This window comes from Aquarana catesbeiana, linkage group LG03 (genome assembly GCF_042186555.1).
Source record: "Aquarana catesbeiana isolate 2022-GZ linkage group LG03, ASM4218655v1, whole genome shotgun sequence".
NCBI lineage: Eukaryota > Metazoa > Chordata > Amphibia > Anura > Ranidae > Aquarana > Aquarana catesbeiana.
In genome coordinates, this window is record NC_133326.1 from 558,858,720 (window position 1) to 558,875,906 (window position 17,187).

General features: G+C 42.7%; 1 protein-coding gene and 1 long non-coding RNA gene across 6 annotated transcripts in view; one reads left to right on the forward strand and one right to left on the reverse strand.

The window, feature by feature from the left end:
* The window catches only part of LOC141132836 (uncharacterized), a 98,303-nt gene extending 94,573 nt beyond the window's left edge, over window positions 1-3,730 (reverse strand). For both annotated transcript variants that reach the window (XR_012242971.1, XR_012242970.1), the window contains exon 1: window positions 3,572-3,730. This is a non-coding gene — a long non-coding RNA (uncharacterized lncRNA). The remainder of the gene's footprint in view (window positions 1-3,571) is intronic.
* Window positions 1-17,187, forward strand: part of ITPR2 (inositol 1,4,5-trisphosphate receptor type 2) — a 518,259-nt gene that overhangs the window by 401,959 nt on the left and 99,113 nt on the right. For all 4 annotated transcript variants that reach the window (XM_073621752.1, XM_073621753.1, XM_073621755.1 and 1 more), the window contains one exon: window positions 10,891-11,016. In XM_073621752.1, the coding sequence (XP_073477853.1) occupies window positions 10,891-11,016 (126 nt within the window). The remainder of the gene's footprint in view (window positions 1-10,890; window positions 11,017-17,187) is intronic.

Below are 17,187 nucleotides of genomic sequence, written 5' to 3' on the forward strand. Positions count from 1 at the left end.
GCGTGTGTTGAAATTAACGCTTGTTGTCTCTGTTGGAAGCATGTGTGACAGGGTGACAAATGCAGGAGCACAATTGGGAGACAGGGGGAGGGCGTTGTCACCATATAACAGGTGGTGACTGAACAAGGACCTTCAGTGGCAGAATCACACGAGAGTGTTTTAATGAAAACTGCAATTTCAGATACAGTGGCAAAAATAATTATTTGAACCCCTGCAGATTTTGCAAGTTTGCCCACTTACAAAGAAATAATGGGTCTATCATTTTTATCATAGGTATATTTTAAATGATAGAGACAGAATATCAACCAAAAGTACAGAAAAAACACATGATACAAATATTATAAATTGAGTTGCAGTTCAGTGAGTAAAGTGACTATTTGATTCCCTACCAACCAACAATAATGTTGGCTTCCACAGACTGGCTACAGTATGTGCTCATGTGGTACACAGATTAGTCCTGTCAATTTAAGAAGGTGCTCCTAATGACAACTCATGTGTATAAAAGATACCTGTCCACAAAATCTTTCTTCCATTCAAACCTCACCATCATGGGCAAGACCAAAGAGCTGTCAAAGGACGTCAGGGACAAGATTGTAGACCTGCACAAGACTGGCATGGGCTACAAGACCATCAACAAGAAGATTGGTGAGAAGGAGACAAATGTTGGAGCGATTATTTGCAAATGGAAGAAATACAAAATAACCATCATTCGCACTTGGTCTGGAGCTCCATGCAATATTTCGCCTCATGGGGTAACGTTGATCATGAGGAAAGTGAGGTATCAGCCCAGAACTACACAGGAGGAGCTTGTAAATGATCTCAATGCAGTTGGGACCACAGTCACCAAACAAACCTTTGGTAACACAATACACCACCATGGATTGAAATCCTACAGCATCCGCAAGGTCCCCCTCCTCAAGACGGCTCATGTACAGGCCCATCTGAAGTTTCCCAATGAACATCTAAATAACTCAGAGAAGGATTGGGAGAAAGTGCTGTGGTCAGAGACCAAAATTGAGCTCTTTGACATTAACTCACTTTGCCATGTTTGGAGGAAAAAAAATTCTGACTATGACCCTAAGAACACCAACCCTACAGTCAGGCATGAAGGTGAAAACATTATGCTTTGGGGGCTGTTTCTCTTCTAAAGGTACATTCTGACTTTGCCACATAGAGGGGCCAATGGATGGGGTCATGTATTGTAAAATCTTGTATGAGAACCTTCTTCCCTCAGCCAGAACACTGAAGATGGGTCATGGATGGGTCTTCCAGCATGACAATGTCCCAAAACCTACTGCCAAGGCAACAAAGGAGTGGTTAAAGAAGAAGCCCAATTAAGGTCAAAGAGTGGCCTAGGACTGAAGTCCGCTCTCTGCTGACGTCACAGGAATCAGTCCAGGCATCGTCTCAACACGACAATGTCTGGATCGGCCAGGTGCCTGGACTGACACCTGACACCGATGAGAGCCTGAGATGGCCGTTCTCCCCACCTCTCCCCAGCTCAGCGCTCCAGTGAGCATGGAGGAGCAAAGCAGGGAGCTACTGATTGACAGTCAGCAGCTCTCTGCTCAGGGAGCTATGAGAACCGAGCCATCGGCGATGTTCGATGGCTTGGCTCTCAGTGTAGAGACGCCCGGGAACAGATGCAGCATCGGACCAATGCTGCAACCACCTAGGTAAGTATGAATATGGAAAAAAACCCAAAACCTTTACTTCTCTTAAGGATTTAGAGAAGATCTGTAAATAACATCTGTAAATAACAGTGGACCAAAATCCCTTCTGAGATGTGTGCAAACCAACTACAAGATATGTCTTACCTCTGTGCTTTCTCCACCAAGTACAGGCATACCCTACTTTTAAGTGCACAATGGGGTTTATTTACTAAAGCTGGAAAGTGCAAAATCAGGCTCACTTCTGCATAGAAACCAATGAGCTTCCAGGTTTTATTACCAAAGGTTAATTGAACAAGTTGGGGATAGAAGCTCATTGGTTTCTATGCAGAAGTGAGCCTGATTTTGCACTTTCCAGCTTTAGTAAATAAACCCCATTGTGTACTTAAAAATGGGTTATGCCTGTACTAAGTCATGTTTTGCCTGGGGATCAAATACTTATTTTACTCACTGAACTGCAACTCAATTTATAACATTTGTATCACGTGTTTTTTTGTTTTTTTTTCTGTATTTTAAATTATAGACCCTTCTTTTCTTTGTAAGTGGGCAAATGTACAAAATCTGCAGGGGATCAAATAATGATTTTCCCCACTGTACATCAAAAATTACTTTTGAAATAACATTAACAAGTTAAAGGCTTTATGAGATTTTAATGATCAGGTTTACAACAGCCTTATATTGCGCAGAGGTTAGTATTTCATCCAAGCACTGCTGTTGTGCACCATCCCATCCCGCTCACCTTTAGTATGGAGATCTGGGAACCCCTGCTTCTTAAGTAGAGGAGTCATTTTTGAACACTCCCACTGGAAGCCCCTTGCTGTTTCTCACATAAAGGAGGCCTACACACCAAGCGGGTAAAGCATTCTCCCCATATTTATCTCATGCTTCCATTTTCAGTTTAAACTGGAGTGTGTCTTTAAGCCCCTCCTATGTTTCTCACACTGTGATTTTTTTTTTTTCATTGACTTAATTGCAGACTTAATTATTAAAGCGACTTGTCAACGTCTTTAGATCTCTTTTAGCGAGAGTTGTCTTCTCTCCGGAGGGGCCTGGAGCACAGCTGGATACCGTTTCTTTAATTTATATTTGGTATTCTGCGTACACATTGAGTTTTTTTTTTTTTTGTATTCACGGTTGGAACAAGAAAGACGCGGTCTTGGCTCGGTACACATTGTACCTTTTAATATTTGATTAGTTAATCAGATCTCTTTGGCATTCTGTTCATAAACGTGCCGTACTTCATCAGCGCCTCCTCGGTCCAGAGACGGGCGGGAGCAGACTGTCGCCCCTCCAGCTGACAAGGGGCGCTCGCCTCGACTTAAATAATTAAAACCTTGTTAGTGGGAACAAAAAAATAAAAAACTCTTGTTTTTTTTTGCTCATTAATTGCAAATTATTTTAGATGTAGCGGCCACTATGTCTGGACTGCGGCGTCCCAAAAAAAAGACTGTGATAAGAGATGCTTAAAAATATAACAGTATACTGGATATTAGAATTGGAAGCATTCATTAGAATTTATGTATTTGTTATAATTATTTGAATTTATTAGAATTGGGTATTAGAAGCATTGTCCAACAATTTTCAGTGAACCTGAGAATGGTTATGTTTGGGATGCGGCTGATGGGATTTGGTTGAGGCTGAAGGTGGTCAATTACAATACAATTTGGTTGTACAATCATCTTTAGATTTAACAGCAGTTATTACATTAATCACACTGTAACCCCTCTCATTATCCCGAACCTACCCTTACAAATGCAAAGTGTACTAATTGGGTAACCCCCCCCCCCCAAAAAAAAAAGATAATAATAATTTTTAAAGATGCCTGTTGCCAAACCATTAATTTCAACAGAAATATTTTCTTAAGATATGTACATTTAACATATTTAATACATGTTATTTACCTGTAAAAGCCTCACTTGTGTAGAAATCAAAAATCTCTGAGACTGCTGCTGGGCTCCACCATCTTGGATGTGATGTCAGGAGCTCCAACAGACTCAGATTTGTCAAGGGACACTCTGTAGTATTCCCCTTCACTCCTCCACTGGCAGCTACATAAAATGTTGTGTAGGGGGTAAGGGAAGGAGGAGGAGTTGGGCCAGCGAAAAAAAAGTAATAAGACACTCCCAATGAAGGCATGGGCTAAGATGTGCAAAAAGTTAGGGGGCTATGCTAGGTAATTGACTCTTATGCCGCGTACACACGAGCGGACTTTATGGCAGACTTTGCCCGGCGGACGGAATTTCGTCGGACAATACGATCGTGTGTGGGCTCCAGCAGACTTTGTTTTCTCAAAAGTTGGACGGACTTAGATTTGAAACATGTTTTAAATCAATCCGTCGAAATCGAGTCTGGTCGAAAACTCCACTCGTCTGTATGCTAGTTCGACGGACAAAAAGCCACGCTAGGGCAGCTACTAGCTATGAACTTCCTTGTTTTAGTCCAGTTGTACGTCATCACGTACGAATTCGACGGACTTTGGTGGATTGTGTGTAGGCAAGTCTTTTCATTCAGAAAGTCCATCGTAAAGTACGTCAAAGTCCGCCAGGCAAAGTCTACCGTAAAGTCCGCTCGTGTGTACGCGGCATTACTGGAGTAGTCAAATTTTCTAACAGGTTGAAAGGTACATTGCATGTGAACAAAAAAAATTTATGAAAAGGAAAGAAACTGCGTTTAAAATAAACAAAACAAATGTAAAGCAACTATCCACAAGTATGATATGATGAAATACAAAGAAAAAAAAAAAGGAAAAAAACAGATACAATGAATAGTAAATGCTATAAAGTAACTACCTACCCTAAATAGCCCCTTCCACACGTTCTAAATAGTGGAAAAAAATACTTTTTAAGAAGATTTCACCTATGCAGCACAAGAAGTGAAGTTGAGAGTTGAGAGTTTCGGCTTTGGCAAAATTGGTTATTTTTTTTCAAAATCCCTCTGTTTGTTCCAGGGCCGGGACAGGGGGGGGGGCATGTGAATGGGGGCTGTTGGAACTGTATCCAATCATGATTAAGCCATTACATTCTGATTATCCTGTTGCAATGATAGTTGCAATCTGACCGTCTAGATGGTTAGTAAGCTGTGATGGATTTGCACTTTAGCATAATGGCCTGGCGTTACGTAATCATGCTCACATTGGCGGTACTCAGGTTTTCTCTCTGCGTTGATGGTTTTTCATACCTCCAAATGAAACGATGAAACATTTTTATTTAAATGAAAACTTCCCTGCAGGAGCCCCAGCTGCTTTATTACTTGGAGATCAGCAGAGGAAGATCTGTCATTTAGCTCATCCCTGACATGCCTGCCTGCTCATGAATTAGTGAATGCAGGTGTCCTACCCATTCCGCCAGCAAATCCCCACCACAATCACCCAAATGCAGAAGAAAGATTTCATATTCCAGCAACTGAATTGGTAGACATTGGCTTTAGGCTCGGTTCACACCTATGCAGTTTACTTTTGATCCACCATTTCTGCAGTGCTTTTTGCTGTGAGTTTTGCATTTTTGCATGCGATTTTTCTGTGATTTGCATTTTGCATTTTTTTTTTTTTGGCCGAATAGTTGTTGGGAAGATGCAAATTGTGTCAAAATCGTGGCAAAAACTCGCTAAATGCTTTTCTGTAGCTTTTCCATAGAAGTCTATTGAACCAAAAAAGCAAAAAAAGCACTTAAAAATGTCCCAGAGCTATTCCAAAAACACAGCGGCTGAAAAAAGCATTGATGTGCATGTGTCCCGTAGGAAACCATGTTAAATGAACTGTAGTACGTTTCTGCAAAAAACGCAAAGATGTGAACCAGGCCTTAAAGGGGAGACCCCACTTTCATAGAAAACATGACATAACCAATATAATTGCTATACATGTCATATCTTAATGTATTGCAATAAAAATGACCTTTCTGTTTTCACTCAGTGTAATTCTCTAACATCTCCAATCACAGTAGAGCCTTCTTAAAAGACAAGATCAGTCCAAATGTTTGTGAACACCTGACTGTCACACCTATCAATGTGGCCAAAAGTATGTGGACACTTCTCTGAATGTTGAAGTACAGGTGGTTTCTACAGCACACAACGATGTTTTAGACAATTCTGCTCTTTAAAACTGAACTCCTAGCACACAAACTTAATTTAAATATGTTCCTCAGTAGCCAGAAAGGATATCATTCCACTTGGTGTGCACGGTATGCTTTTGCAAACCCAGATATTACCTTATAAAAGCAATGATGACATCATCACTGTGCTGTACATAGCTTGTGCGGAGCTGTAGAAGAGACCCACCAAAAGCTGCCTTCAGAAAACTACAGGAGGGAGGTGGAGATAAGACCAGTCACCCTACAAAAGAGATAAAGTAGCAATAACTAGTCTTTATTACAGGAAGCTCCTGCACAGAGGCAATATTTCACTGGATTACTGCACAGATCTGGTAGAAATACACAAAGCACACCAAAATATAGGAATACACATGCCTCTTGTATTTAAACAATATCTCCTGATCCCAGAGTTCAGCTTTAACCACATCCTGCCCAGCCTATAGCAAAATGACGGGCCAGGCGGTGGTTTAATTGTTGTGACTGGACGTCCAATGGCATTATTGAGAAAACACTTTAGTGTGCACAGAATTTTAAGTGCCAACTGGGTTTCTGGAAGGATCAACAGTTTTTTCTTTCTTGCACTTATATCACAAAATATATAGGGGAGGGGCAGTAAAAAAACACCCACCCACCATCAAAATAACATAGTATCCAGAGGGTTAAGTACACATTTCTCTGATACTTTAGTGCAGTGGCCTCCAAACTGCGGCCCTGGTTCTGGATGCTGCCCTTTGCTTGCCTGTATCCATCCCTTGAGGCGTTATTCCTGCCACTGACACCAACGATGGGGCAGTAGTCCTGCCACTGACACCAACAATGGGGCACTATTCTTTCCACTGACACCAACAATGGGGCACTATTCTTTCCACTGACACCAACAATGGGGTACTATTCTTTCCACTGATACCAACTATTTCGCCTCCTACATTGGGCATTGTTTACTCCCACTGGGCACAGTTCGGCCTGCCTAAAGTCTGAAGGACAGTAAACTGGCCCTTTCTTTAAAAAGTTTGGAGACCCCTGCTTTAGTGCATAGCGTGCCAATCCTAACTAGGTATTATGAGTTTGTCAGGTAAAAGCGCCTGTCAACTCGCCCATTAAAGCCAATGGGACTGTGCTGCAACCACACACCAGATGTGACTATCGCGGTTGGGGTGTGGTAGCTCAATGTAAAATTCCCATTGGGATGGAAAAAATAATTATAGGGGTTGAAAAAAGAAAAAAACAGGCATTTAGGTGGCAAGAGTATCACCTCCCAAATGCCTGTAAACTGGCTGCAAACAGCCTCTGGAATGGTGATCCCTTGCAGATCGCTTTTTAGAGAACAGTAGAGCATGCCACCTTGTAAGCATTTATACAATCATATTAACACCATATGAACCTTGACATATGCTTTTTAAGCTGGAATACCGAGCACAGGAGTGGTATTCTAAGAAAAGCTCGTCATGTGCTATCTCTTTGGTCGGAGTACAAATAGTACAATTATAAGTGTGCTGGAAAAAGCATACAGATAAATGTAATACATCCTCTATATTGAATAATATTGAAATCAAATAACCAGATATAATCTTTACAATTGGTAGTGTTTTTGTAAAGGTCTTGATCTTAACAAATTTCTTTTTGGTGTCTTGATTTTGACATTTGGATTGGTATAGGGGAGTAGGCAATGTATATATCTTTAATCTGTTTATTGAGCTCAGAATACAGAATCCATTACATATACAGTAATGACAGTGGTTGTACAGTATCCACAGTAAGCAAAAGTACTAAAAAATGTAAAACAATGATAGTTTTGTGGAATTATTTTGCACATTTACACAAACAAGCTGAACAGAAAATAGAAGGGATCAGAGAAGGATCGAAGATAGATAGCCATACCCTAGTTCACCGAACAGTGTGAAATCAAAGCGTATTTTTTAGGTTGTTGGTGAAAATAGATTTGTACCATGGTTCCCAGATTTTCTGAAATTTAGAGGGCATTTTTGGCTATCACAATGACCCTCTCATAGGGAAGAATTTGATTAGATAATGCTAGCCATGAGACCAGCGTGTGAGGCAAAGGATTCATCTATTTGATTGCGCTCATCTTGCATGCCATGATTAAGGTTTCCCTGGTATAATGCAGCCTCAGCTCTTCATCCAGTATACCAAATTACAAATCTCAGAAGTGCACAGTATGGAAGTCAACATACCAACCACTTGGACCAATAGGCAGGTATCACCGGTCAAGACCAAAGTAAGTGTACAAAATCTGTCTGCAGGTGAGTACATCTTAGACCAGCCTTTCTCAACCTTTTAAACACAGAGGAACCCTTGAAATAGTTCTCCAGTCTCGGGGAACCCCTGCTAAAAATTAGAAATCTACATAATACATTAGTGTGATGGTCAGTGGGAAGAATGGTCCTTACACTTGTGGTCATTGGGAAGAATTACCTTCTTACAGATAGCTAAAAAGATCAGTGGTGTCGGTGGAAACTTATCTGAGAGGCAGAAATGGCCCAATGCTGAAGGAACCCCTAGCAACTTCTGGAGGAGCCCTAGGGTTCCACGGAACCCTTGTTGAGAATCACTGTCTTAGACTATTAGCAATTCTCAAGGGACTGTTCTTTTATAGGTGGGTGGGAGAAAGGTATGTCTGATATACTATAAACAACTGAATAAGTTTATTGTTAACTGCTGGTGAGACTAAAGTATGAGAGGAACAAATATTCTCCCGCTTTTCCTGTGGCATACCACAAATAAAGGTTTGCAAACATATATAACTTTGAACATTGAGGAAAGCATACAATGTGCAGTTGAACTTTAATAGTCCAAAAGTTCAAATTGATACATTCCCCCTCAGCTCTGTTTTTAGTGACAGTTTTTAAAATTTTGGATCTCCCTGTAATTTCTGTTCTGAACAAAATGGTCACAAGGATAACTTGTGAGAGTGGATCAGTGTGAGCGATAGAAGCACAAAAGATGTTTTATCTCTTCTAAACTTTTTCCAAAACAACATACAGTTTTGGCTGGAATTCAACTTTAATGTCCATCATGCCAACTTTCAATGTTTACTAGTACCCAGCATTTGTCCTCTATTAAAAAAAAAAAAAAAAAGCAAAACATGAGGATATTAAATCTAAACTAGTTTTTCTAAAAGTCTCAATGTTGGTGTAGGGCCACCAAAAGTAAATAATATGGTGGATTTACTAGAGGCAAATAGACTGTGCACTTTGCAGGTGCAGTTGTACTCATTTACCCCAGTGCTTAGTGAATGTGGTAAAGCTCTGCTTATTTCTATATGCCAATCATGTGCAAAAAAAAATGCCTTTTCTTTTTTTTCTTGCACCTGATTGGGTATTCTTTACAAAGTGAAGCTTCACCACATTCACTAAGCTCTGTGGAAAAAGAGTGCAACTGCAGGTCTTTTTGCCTGTAGTAAATCCATCCCAATATCTGCTGGTTGAGCATAGAGCATTGAGCCTTGGAAACATAGATCATTATAGGTAGAGGTCGACCGATATGGGTTTTCCTCTGGCCGATGCCGATATTTAGAAATCGCGGTGGCTGATGGCCGATATGTGATGCCGATTTTTTTGGGCCGATATATTTGGCCGATTTTTTTTTTTTTTCTTTTTTCCCTTCATCTCATAAAATCTAACAGTTTAGACCCCTTTCACACTGGGGCATTTTTCAGGCACTTTTGGGCTAAAAATAGCGCCTGTAAAGTGCCTTTAAAACGGCTCCCCTGCAGTCTCAGTGTGATATCCTGAGTGCTGTCACACTGAGGCGATGCGCTGGCAGGATGTAAAAAAAAGTCCTGCAAACGGCATCTTTGGCGAGGTGTATACCGCTCCTCCACCACTCCTGCCCATTGAAATGAATGCGCACCACTGCCGAAGTGCCTGAAAAGCGTTTTGGCAGCGGCGCTTCAGGGGCGCATTTAACCCCTTCCTCAGTTGCTAGCTGGGTTATAAACGCCCCGCTAGCAGCCGAATAGCGCCTCTAAAATGACGGTAAAGCACCGCTAAAACTAGCAGCGTTTTACCGTCAACGCCTGCCCGCTCCAGTGTGAAAGCAGCCTTAAGTAATACAGAAATTTTTTTTCATTTAAACATTAAACAAAACAAACCTCCAATCAGTTCACTTGTATGTATAATTTAGAAAAAAAAAAAAAAAACTATCTTAAATATTATATTACACAAAAACAGGTAATCAAAACTTTTGGACGAAAAAAAATGGGCTAACTTTACTGCTTAGGTTTTTTTTAATTCATTAGTGTATTTTTTTTTTTTTTAAATTGCGTTTGAAAGACCGCTGCGCAAATACCGTGTGACATAAAATATTGCAACAATCACCATTTTATTCCCTAGGGTCTCTGCTAAAAAAATATATATAATGTTTGGGGGTTCTAAGTGATTTTCTAGCAGAAAATACAGGATTTTTACTTGTAAGCAACAAGTGTCAGAAAAGATTTAGTCTTTAAATGGTTAAACTGAAAACTTCTCCACGGAGTTCAGTCTATTGATAAAAGAACCTGAAAAGATACAATGTATCTTCTTATCAGACTTGGCAGGCTGCCCAGAGGAGGAGAGAATCCTCTCCACAGATAACTTAAGGAAACTTGCATTAACTTCTATTACAGAAGTCATTTGCAAGTCACGGCTGAAGTTACAATCGGCCTTTTTTATCAGCACAATCGGCCGATGCCGATTAAGTAAAAAACGCCAAATATCGTCCGATATGTCGACCTCTAATTATAGGTGGATGAGACCCCTTGATGATGTTTAGGCGAGTAAAACCAGAAACTTGTGTATCTTTTTTTTTCTTGCTGAGTATGTTCTAGGGGAGTGCTTGCCTTATTTTAATGTTCTGGCTTATAAAACCACTTGCTATGAAGGTGCTCCTCTACCCAAGTAGCTGTTTGTAAAAGGGATGGAGAGCAAATAATGGAAAGTAAATGGAGTATGAGTTTTATTGACAAAAGTGAAACCTCCCATAATTAGTTTGTGAGGCTTTAAATTATAAATTATTATTATATAAATATCTATTATTTATTTATTATAATTATTATATAATTATAAATCAGCAGGACTTTTGTGGTCATTTTTGTAATTGACCACCCGTGATGACTTTGGATCTGTCTTCCTTCGCAGGTAACCAAGCTCTTTTCTGGTTCTCCAGACACATATCACTCTGGGGCAGCATCTCCTTCAACCTGGCAGTTTTCATTAACCTGGCTGTGGCTCTGTTCTATCCATTCGGAGATGATGGAGATGAAGGTAAGTGCAATTTCTCTTCTGCTTATGTGAGCAAGGGAAGTTCTATGCATGTTTGATACCCTAGTAATTCCGTTTAGTGCTCCTGAAGTATCTAGGGCTGTGGTCTCTCTCAGATTATTATTTCTTGGCTTTGATAATTTTACTCATATAACTGGTACCTTATCTGTGGCTGCTTCTGGTGTAACTATAAGGTAAGTATTCTGCTCTATGATTTGTTTAGCATCTGGGGATGGTTTAAATGCTAGTTTAGTGTTGGATCAAAGTGTTTTCTAAACAGAGTTTAAGGCCTGCATCGGATCTCTGGGAGCTCATATTTTTCTTCTTTACCTCAGTGCAGATTCCTGGAGGAGGTTCCAAAGCCCTGTTTGCTTTTAGTGTCCCAGTTTCAGGTCAAGAAGGAGGAGAGTGTGAGGATAAAAAGATCTTCCTAATCATACATCACAGAACTCAGGGCACCATTATACGCATGACCACTTGGGTTATGCCACCACCTTCAGGGGAATTGACACTGGCCTAAAAAAGGCAGGATTCCCTGCTCAGACATAGCTCCTCCCAGCTCAGCTAAGCCTCGTTTTTTTTTGCTAGTTGTCTTAGGTGATAGATGTGCCTGTGAAGTCTCTCTGAAGATGCTGTCTGTGAGCATTAGTCCCATTATTTAACAGCCTGTTCTGGAAACACCTGCTGGGGAAGAGAAAGGCTTAATTCAGATCAGTCGCCTACATCCCTAGGTCCTGCACAGCTTCATGTGGCGATCCAGCACAGCAGCCTTTGGCTCAACTATTCTGTTCGTCTGTCTCTCTTGGGACACTTTTTGTGGGGTGATTTGCCACATGGGTATCAGGCCTTGACAGACACTCCTCTGAGTTGGATGGCAACTCCAATTATTAGAGTTACAGGGTACCAAATAGAAACTTTCCAGGTGGGCAGCATGTCTGTCCGTAATAGAAGGATTCTGAGGCTCGAGTGCTGGTCAGTGGAACTTCTCTACAAGAAGCAATTTGAGAGGCTACCTTTTGAGAACAGCAAGCGCTTGTTTGAACTGTCTTTGGATGCCATCACCAAGAAGGTGACTGTGAGTATAAGTACGCTGTTACCCCTTAAGAAGAGGGCGAAGGTGACAAGTCAAAAGACAACAGCTTTTCACAGTGAAGGGGCACCCCCACTGACTCAGCCTTCGTGGGTATCTGGACTAAAGAATTCAGACGACTGGGTCTGCAGTGTGGTGTCCAGAGGTAACGAGTCAGTTTTGTTGCTTTCCCACTCTGTGCTTTATGCCCTCAAGGGTCTCTTTGAAGTTTCAAAAACAAGTGGTTTTCCTTGCATCTCTGAAAAGGTTGCTGTCTCAGGGGGTCATCATGTCTGCACTGAGGGAGGAAATGACTCTCAGCTTCTAGCCCAACCATTTTACTGTTCCCAAACCAAACATTCTGGACCTTGAGGGTTCCTAAAATTGCTGAGGGTACAGAAATTCAGGGTGGAATCCTCCCAGTCAGTGATTGCTTCCCTTCATAAGGAAGACTTCCTGGCATCAGTGGATATCAAGTATGCCTACCAGCACATTACAATCTTCCAGCTTCACCAATATTTTCTGTTTTTTTGCAGTGGAGGACAACCACTACCAGTTTGTTGCAATGCTATTCAGTTCTCACCCAGAGTGTTTACAAAGATGTTGTCTCTGGTTTAGGGCTTGTTGAAGGCTCGGGGTGATCCCTATGTGGGGTACCTTGAATGATCTACTTTTCAGGGAGCAATTGGTTTAAACATTGACATCAAATGTCTATCAGACAGGTCAGTGGCGACTGGTGCTCAATTTTTTTGGAGGGGGCAGCAAACAAACCTGTTAAAGTGCACCAAACACCACTTTCTATAATTTAAAAGGCATCCACGTACACATTTCCCCATCTTTTTTACATTTTGTTAATAAGCCCCCCATCATGTCTGGGAGGCCAACAAGGAGAGGCAGACGTTACCATGGCACTGTGAGGGGGCCAGCAGTGTCTGTGTCCACAGGCAAAGGTGGACATGGTCCATTCTCAGGCAGGGCATAATTTCCCCTTTTTAGTTATGTTGACCATGCTATCCAGCCACCGCATGCAGAGGAAGTGGCGGACTGGCTTACTAAACCATCCTCATCCTTCTCATCCTCCATCACCCAAGCAGAGACTAGTGTGCAATCCACCGCTGCTTCCAGAGTGGCTTATTCTGCCTCCTTGTCCACAGCTACTCCTGCCATAGTCAGCTGAGTTATTTGAACACAGCGTCAGCTCTTTTGCTCCTTGACGATGCACAGCCAATACTTAATTCAGATCTTGGAGGTTGAGGAAGGTAGGAACATGAGCCTACAGAGAGGGGAGAACACTGAGGGGAAAAAAACAATAAATGGGCAGTCATGTTCCCCCCAGCCGCAGCGTATTGCTAAGTTGGCTCCAGTGATGATGATGATGATGAGGTCACTGACGTGACTTGGGTGCCGGATAGAGCAGAGGAGGAAAGTGAGGGCGAGGCACAACACCAACGAGGTAGCCATCATGAAAGAGTTAAGAGCAGCCACCCTATTCCACCAGATTGTGGAGCTGTTATCTCCTGGCCCACTTCGCACAGCTCAGCTGTCTGGATCTTTTTTAGCACATGTGCAGCTGATCGCACAGTTGCAATTTGCAAACTTTGCCTCAAGCAGATCAAGCCTGGCAAAAACACCAGCCATTTGGGTACCACATGCTTCACAAGGCATTTAACCTCCCACCACTCAGCCCGTTGGCAAGAGCACATGAAAGCCACACAAAAGGGACGCAATTCTGCTCCTCCTTACGCCTCACCTTTCCGGCCTACCCCAGCTATACCTCATGACCTGTCAACAGCCCCCACTGACAGGGATGATGGTATAGCCAAGGGTGTCATAGGTCCTTGCACGACATCTGCCAGTGGCACACCACCAGCTGTAGACAATAGCAGGCAAATTTTTCTGCCCCATCTGTTGCAGCGAAAAAAAAAAACACAATCACTGCTACCCACATGCCCAGCATCTAAATTCAAGCTTGTCAAAGCTGCTGGGTTTACAACTCCTGCCATTCCATCTGGTGGATTCTGCCCCTCCTGTGAATTTGCAGAATGTGCTGTACCACAATGGCAGGTTCCCAGTCGCTATTTTCTTTTAAGGCCATTCCAGATCTGTACCATCACGTGGAAGGCAATGTTGTGGCATTGTTGGACTAGGTACTCAGCCGCAAGATCCATGTTACTGCTGACACGTGGTCCAGCAAGCATGCTCAGGGGCGCTATATTTCGTTCACAGCACACCGGGTAACTCTGCTTGCAAATTAGAAGGATGCAGGACAGGGCTCAGTGCTGCAGCTTGTTGTGCCGCCATGTCTCCATACAACTACTGGTAATTATGCGAGATTTGTCACCTCCACCCCCTGCTCCATGCCCTCCTCTGCTGAATTGTCCTATGAACCACCACTACCCCCTAAGCGTTCAAGGGCGCTATTCAATGAGTCAGGCTAAAAGGTGCCATGCAATGCTTTAGCTGGTCTGTGTAGGGGAGCCACACCGGAGCAGAGATTCTTGCAGCTCTGCAGGGGCAGACCCAGAGGTGGTTCACGCCACATCAGCTGGAGCCGGGAATGGGGCTGTGCAATAATGGCATAAACCTCCTGTCTGCCCTTAGACAGGGAAAGTTGACACATGTGCCATGCCTGGCACATGTCCTCAATTTGGTGCTGCAGCGTTTGTTAAGCAGGTATCCAGGGTTGGAAGATATGCTAAAGCAGGCCAGAAGAGTCGGAAGCCATTTCAGGCAGTCATACACAGCCAGTGAAGGGTTGGCTGAAATTCAGTGGGAATTCCACCTGCCCGTAACCGCCTGATTTGTGACATGCCCACCAGGTGAAACTCGACTTTGACAATGCTGCAGTGGCTGCACATGCAGCAGAGGTCCATCAACAATGTGTGAGTATGGCACAACGACAGGCTCAGGCAGACTCTGCTTTTTTTCTCCATGCCAATGGCTGCTGATAAAGGATGCATACACAGTACTGTCACTATCTGAGGAGGTGGCAAGGATGCTGAGCCGTGACAATGCATGCATCAGTGACACAATCCCTGTTGTGTTCCTGCTGGAGCAGACTCTGTGTGGCATTATAGACAGGGCACTCGAGGCAGTTAGCAGGAGGAAGAGGACTTCCTTTCTTCTCCCGCTCCTGCTGCTCTCATTTCACATATTACATGCTCCCATCCTCGCTGCACCTTTATAATAATTGTCCCTGTGCCTGTGTTCTGTAAAAAAAAAAAAACTGCACGATTGTACCTGTATGAGCTCAGCTGATTGTTGGCGGCTCGGAGCTCTGTCTCTCCTCTTTCCCCATCCTCTCCAGCTGACGTCATTGGGAGGGCTTGGCCGCACCCACTGCAACTGTGAGTCAGAGAGACAAGGCAGAAGAGAAATCAGCTGAGCGCCAGGAGCGGAGCTCATACAGGTGCAATCCTGCAGTTTTTTTTACAGAACACAGGCACAGGGACAATTATTATAATGCTGCAGCAAGGAAGGCAGCATGTAACAAAAGTGGGTCAACAAACACTTTAAGATCAAGATCCTTTATTGTTAATATCACACCTAACAAAAGAAAGGCAAAAGACAGCCAATGTGTTTTGGGGGGCCACAAAAACCTCCTTCATCAGGGCTTGGACAAAGGAAGCAAAGAGGTGTCTACTGGACTAAGGCTACTTGCGCACTGGGCCCACGCCACGTTAGCGTTTTAGCAGAGCTTTACCGTCATTTTAGCGGCGCTTTTTGACCGCTAGCAGGATGCTTTTAACCCTCGCTAGCTGCTGAAGAAAGGGTTAAAACCGCCCGTGCTTCCGAATCGCTTTTTAGGTGCTTCGGAAGTGCTGTTCATGCATTCCAATGGGCAGGGGCGGTTTAGGACAACTGTATACAGCATTCCCAAATGGCCCCAAAGTTGCTGCTTGCAGGACTTTTTTTCCTGTCCCACAAGCACTTGGGCTTTCACACTGGGGTGGCATGGGAGGGGGTTTTCAGGCGATTTACAGACGCTATTTTTAGTGCTAAAACGCCTGAAAAACGCCTTCAGTGTGAAAGTAGCCTAAAAGCAAAAGCTTCTGGATATCTCTGACAGGAGAAATAATTAATATGCAATTGCATCTACGGCTGAATGCTAGCGCCAAAGCCAAACCATTAGGCATAACTAATAAATCCTTTTTTTGGGTTAAGAATCTGTGTCTCTCAATGAGCAATAAAAGCCAGAGGTTCTAAAGATATCTTTTACAAAAAAAAAAGTTTGAACGGTAAGTCTAGCTAAAATTAAATTTTTGTTTTAAAGATAAATAGAGTAGACCAGTTTATTGTTTGCTGTCTGTGTTCCATTGAGAGATTTCCTTACACATCCCATCCTGGAGATGCAACAGAAAGGGAAAGAAAGTCTCTACAAAGTATGAGGAATTCCCATCTTAGACAGTTGTCACCATGTGTCCTTATTAGAAGATTTCTTCTCACCTTCTGGTGAGAACTGAAAAATGTTATCCCCATCACTTTCTGTACCAGTGACAATGGTCACCAGGACAAATAGAGAGGATGATACACAGACAGCAATAAAAACCTGACAGAGGTTCTAACTCTTCTACACTCTGCCCAAAGCTAAAAAATTTGCTTTGGGCAGTGAGTTGCTAGTTTGCATATTTTTAGCTTGCGCAGATCCAGGAAACCATTTGTCAAATATATCAAGAGATTTTTTAGTAGTTATTTCGTTGTAGAGAATGTGCAGATTATCATTAAAACCAGAGTTTATTACGTTACATTATTGGTGCCTGATTAGTCCAAATCTCTTTCCCTTCTGTATTTGGACATGTTTTCTGCAGGAGGGTTGGCAGGTAGCAAACAGCTGAGCCCACTGTCTGCTCTGCACCGTCCACTCATAATAGCTCTTTCAGGGACCCCGTCACATGATGTCTGCGCGGCTTATGTTCCACATGTGCCTGCACGTGTCTGAGCCGAGGCGCTGGCCCCCTGGGTCTCCGAGCTGTACAGAAAAAGCTTCTTCTGTCTTATTAGGAGGCCCTGTTTGTGCAGAAAGTGACATAAATATTCATTACTAGTTTAAGGTTAGAGGCGGCTATCTCACATGATCACTGTAGTCACCCTGGCTTACAGTGGAA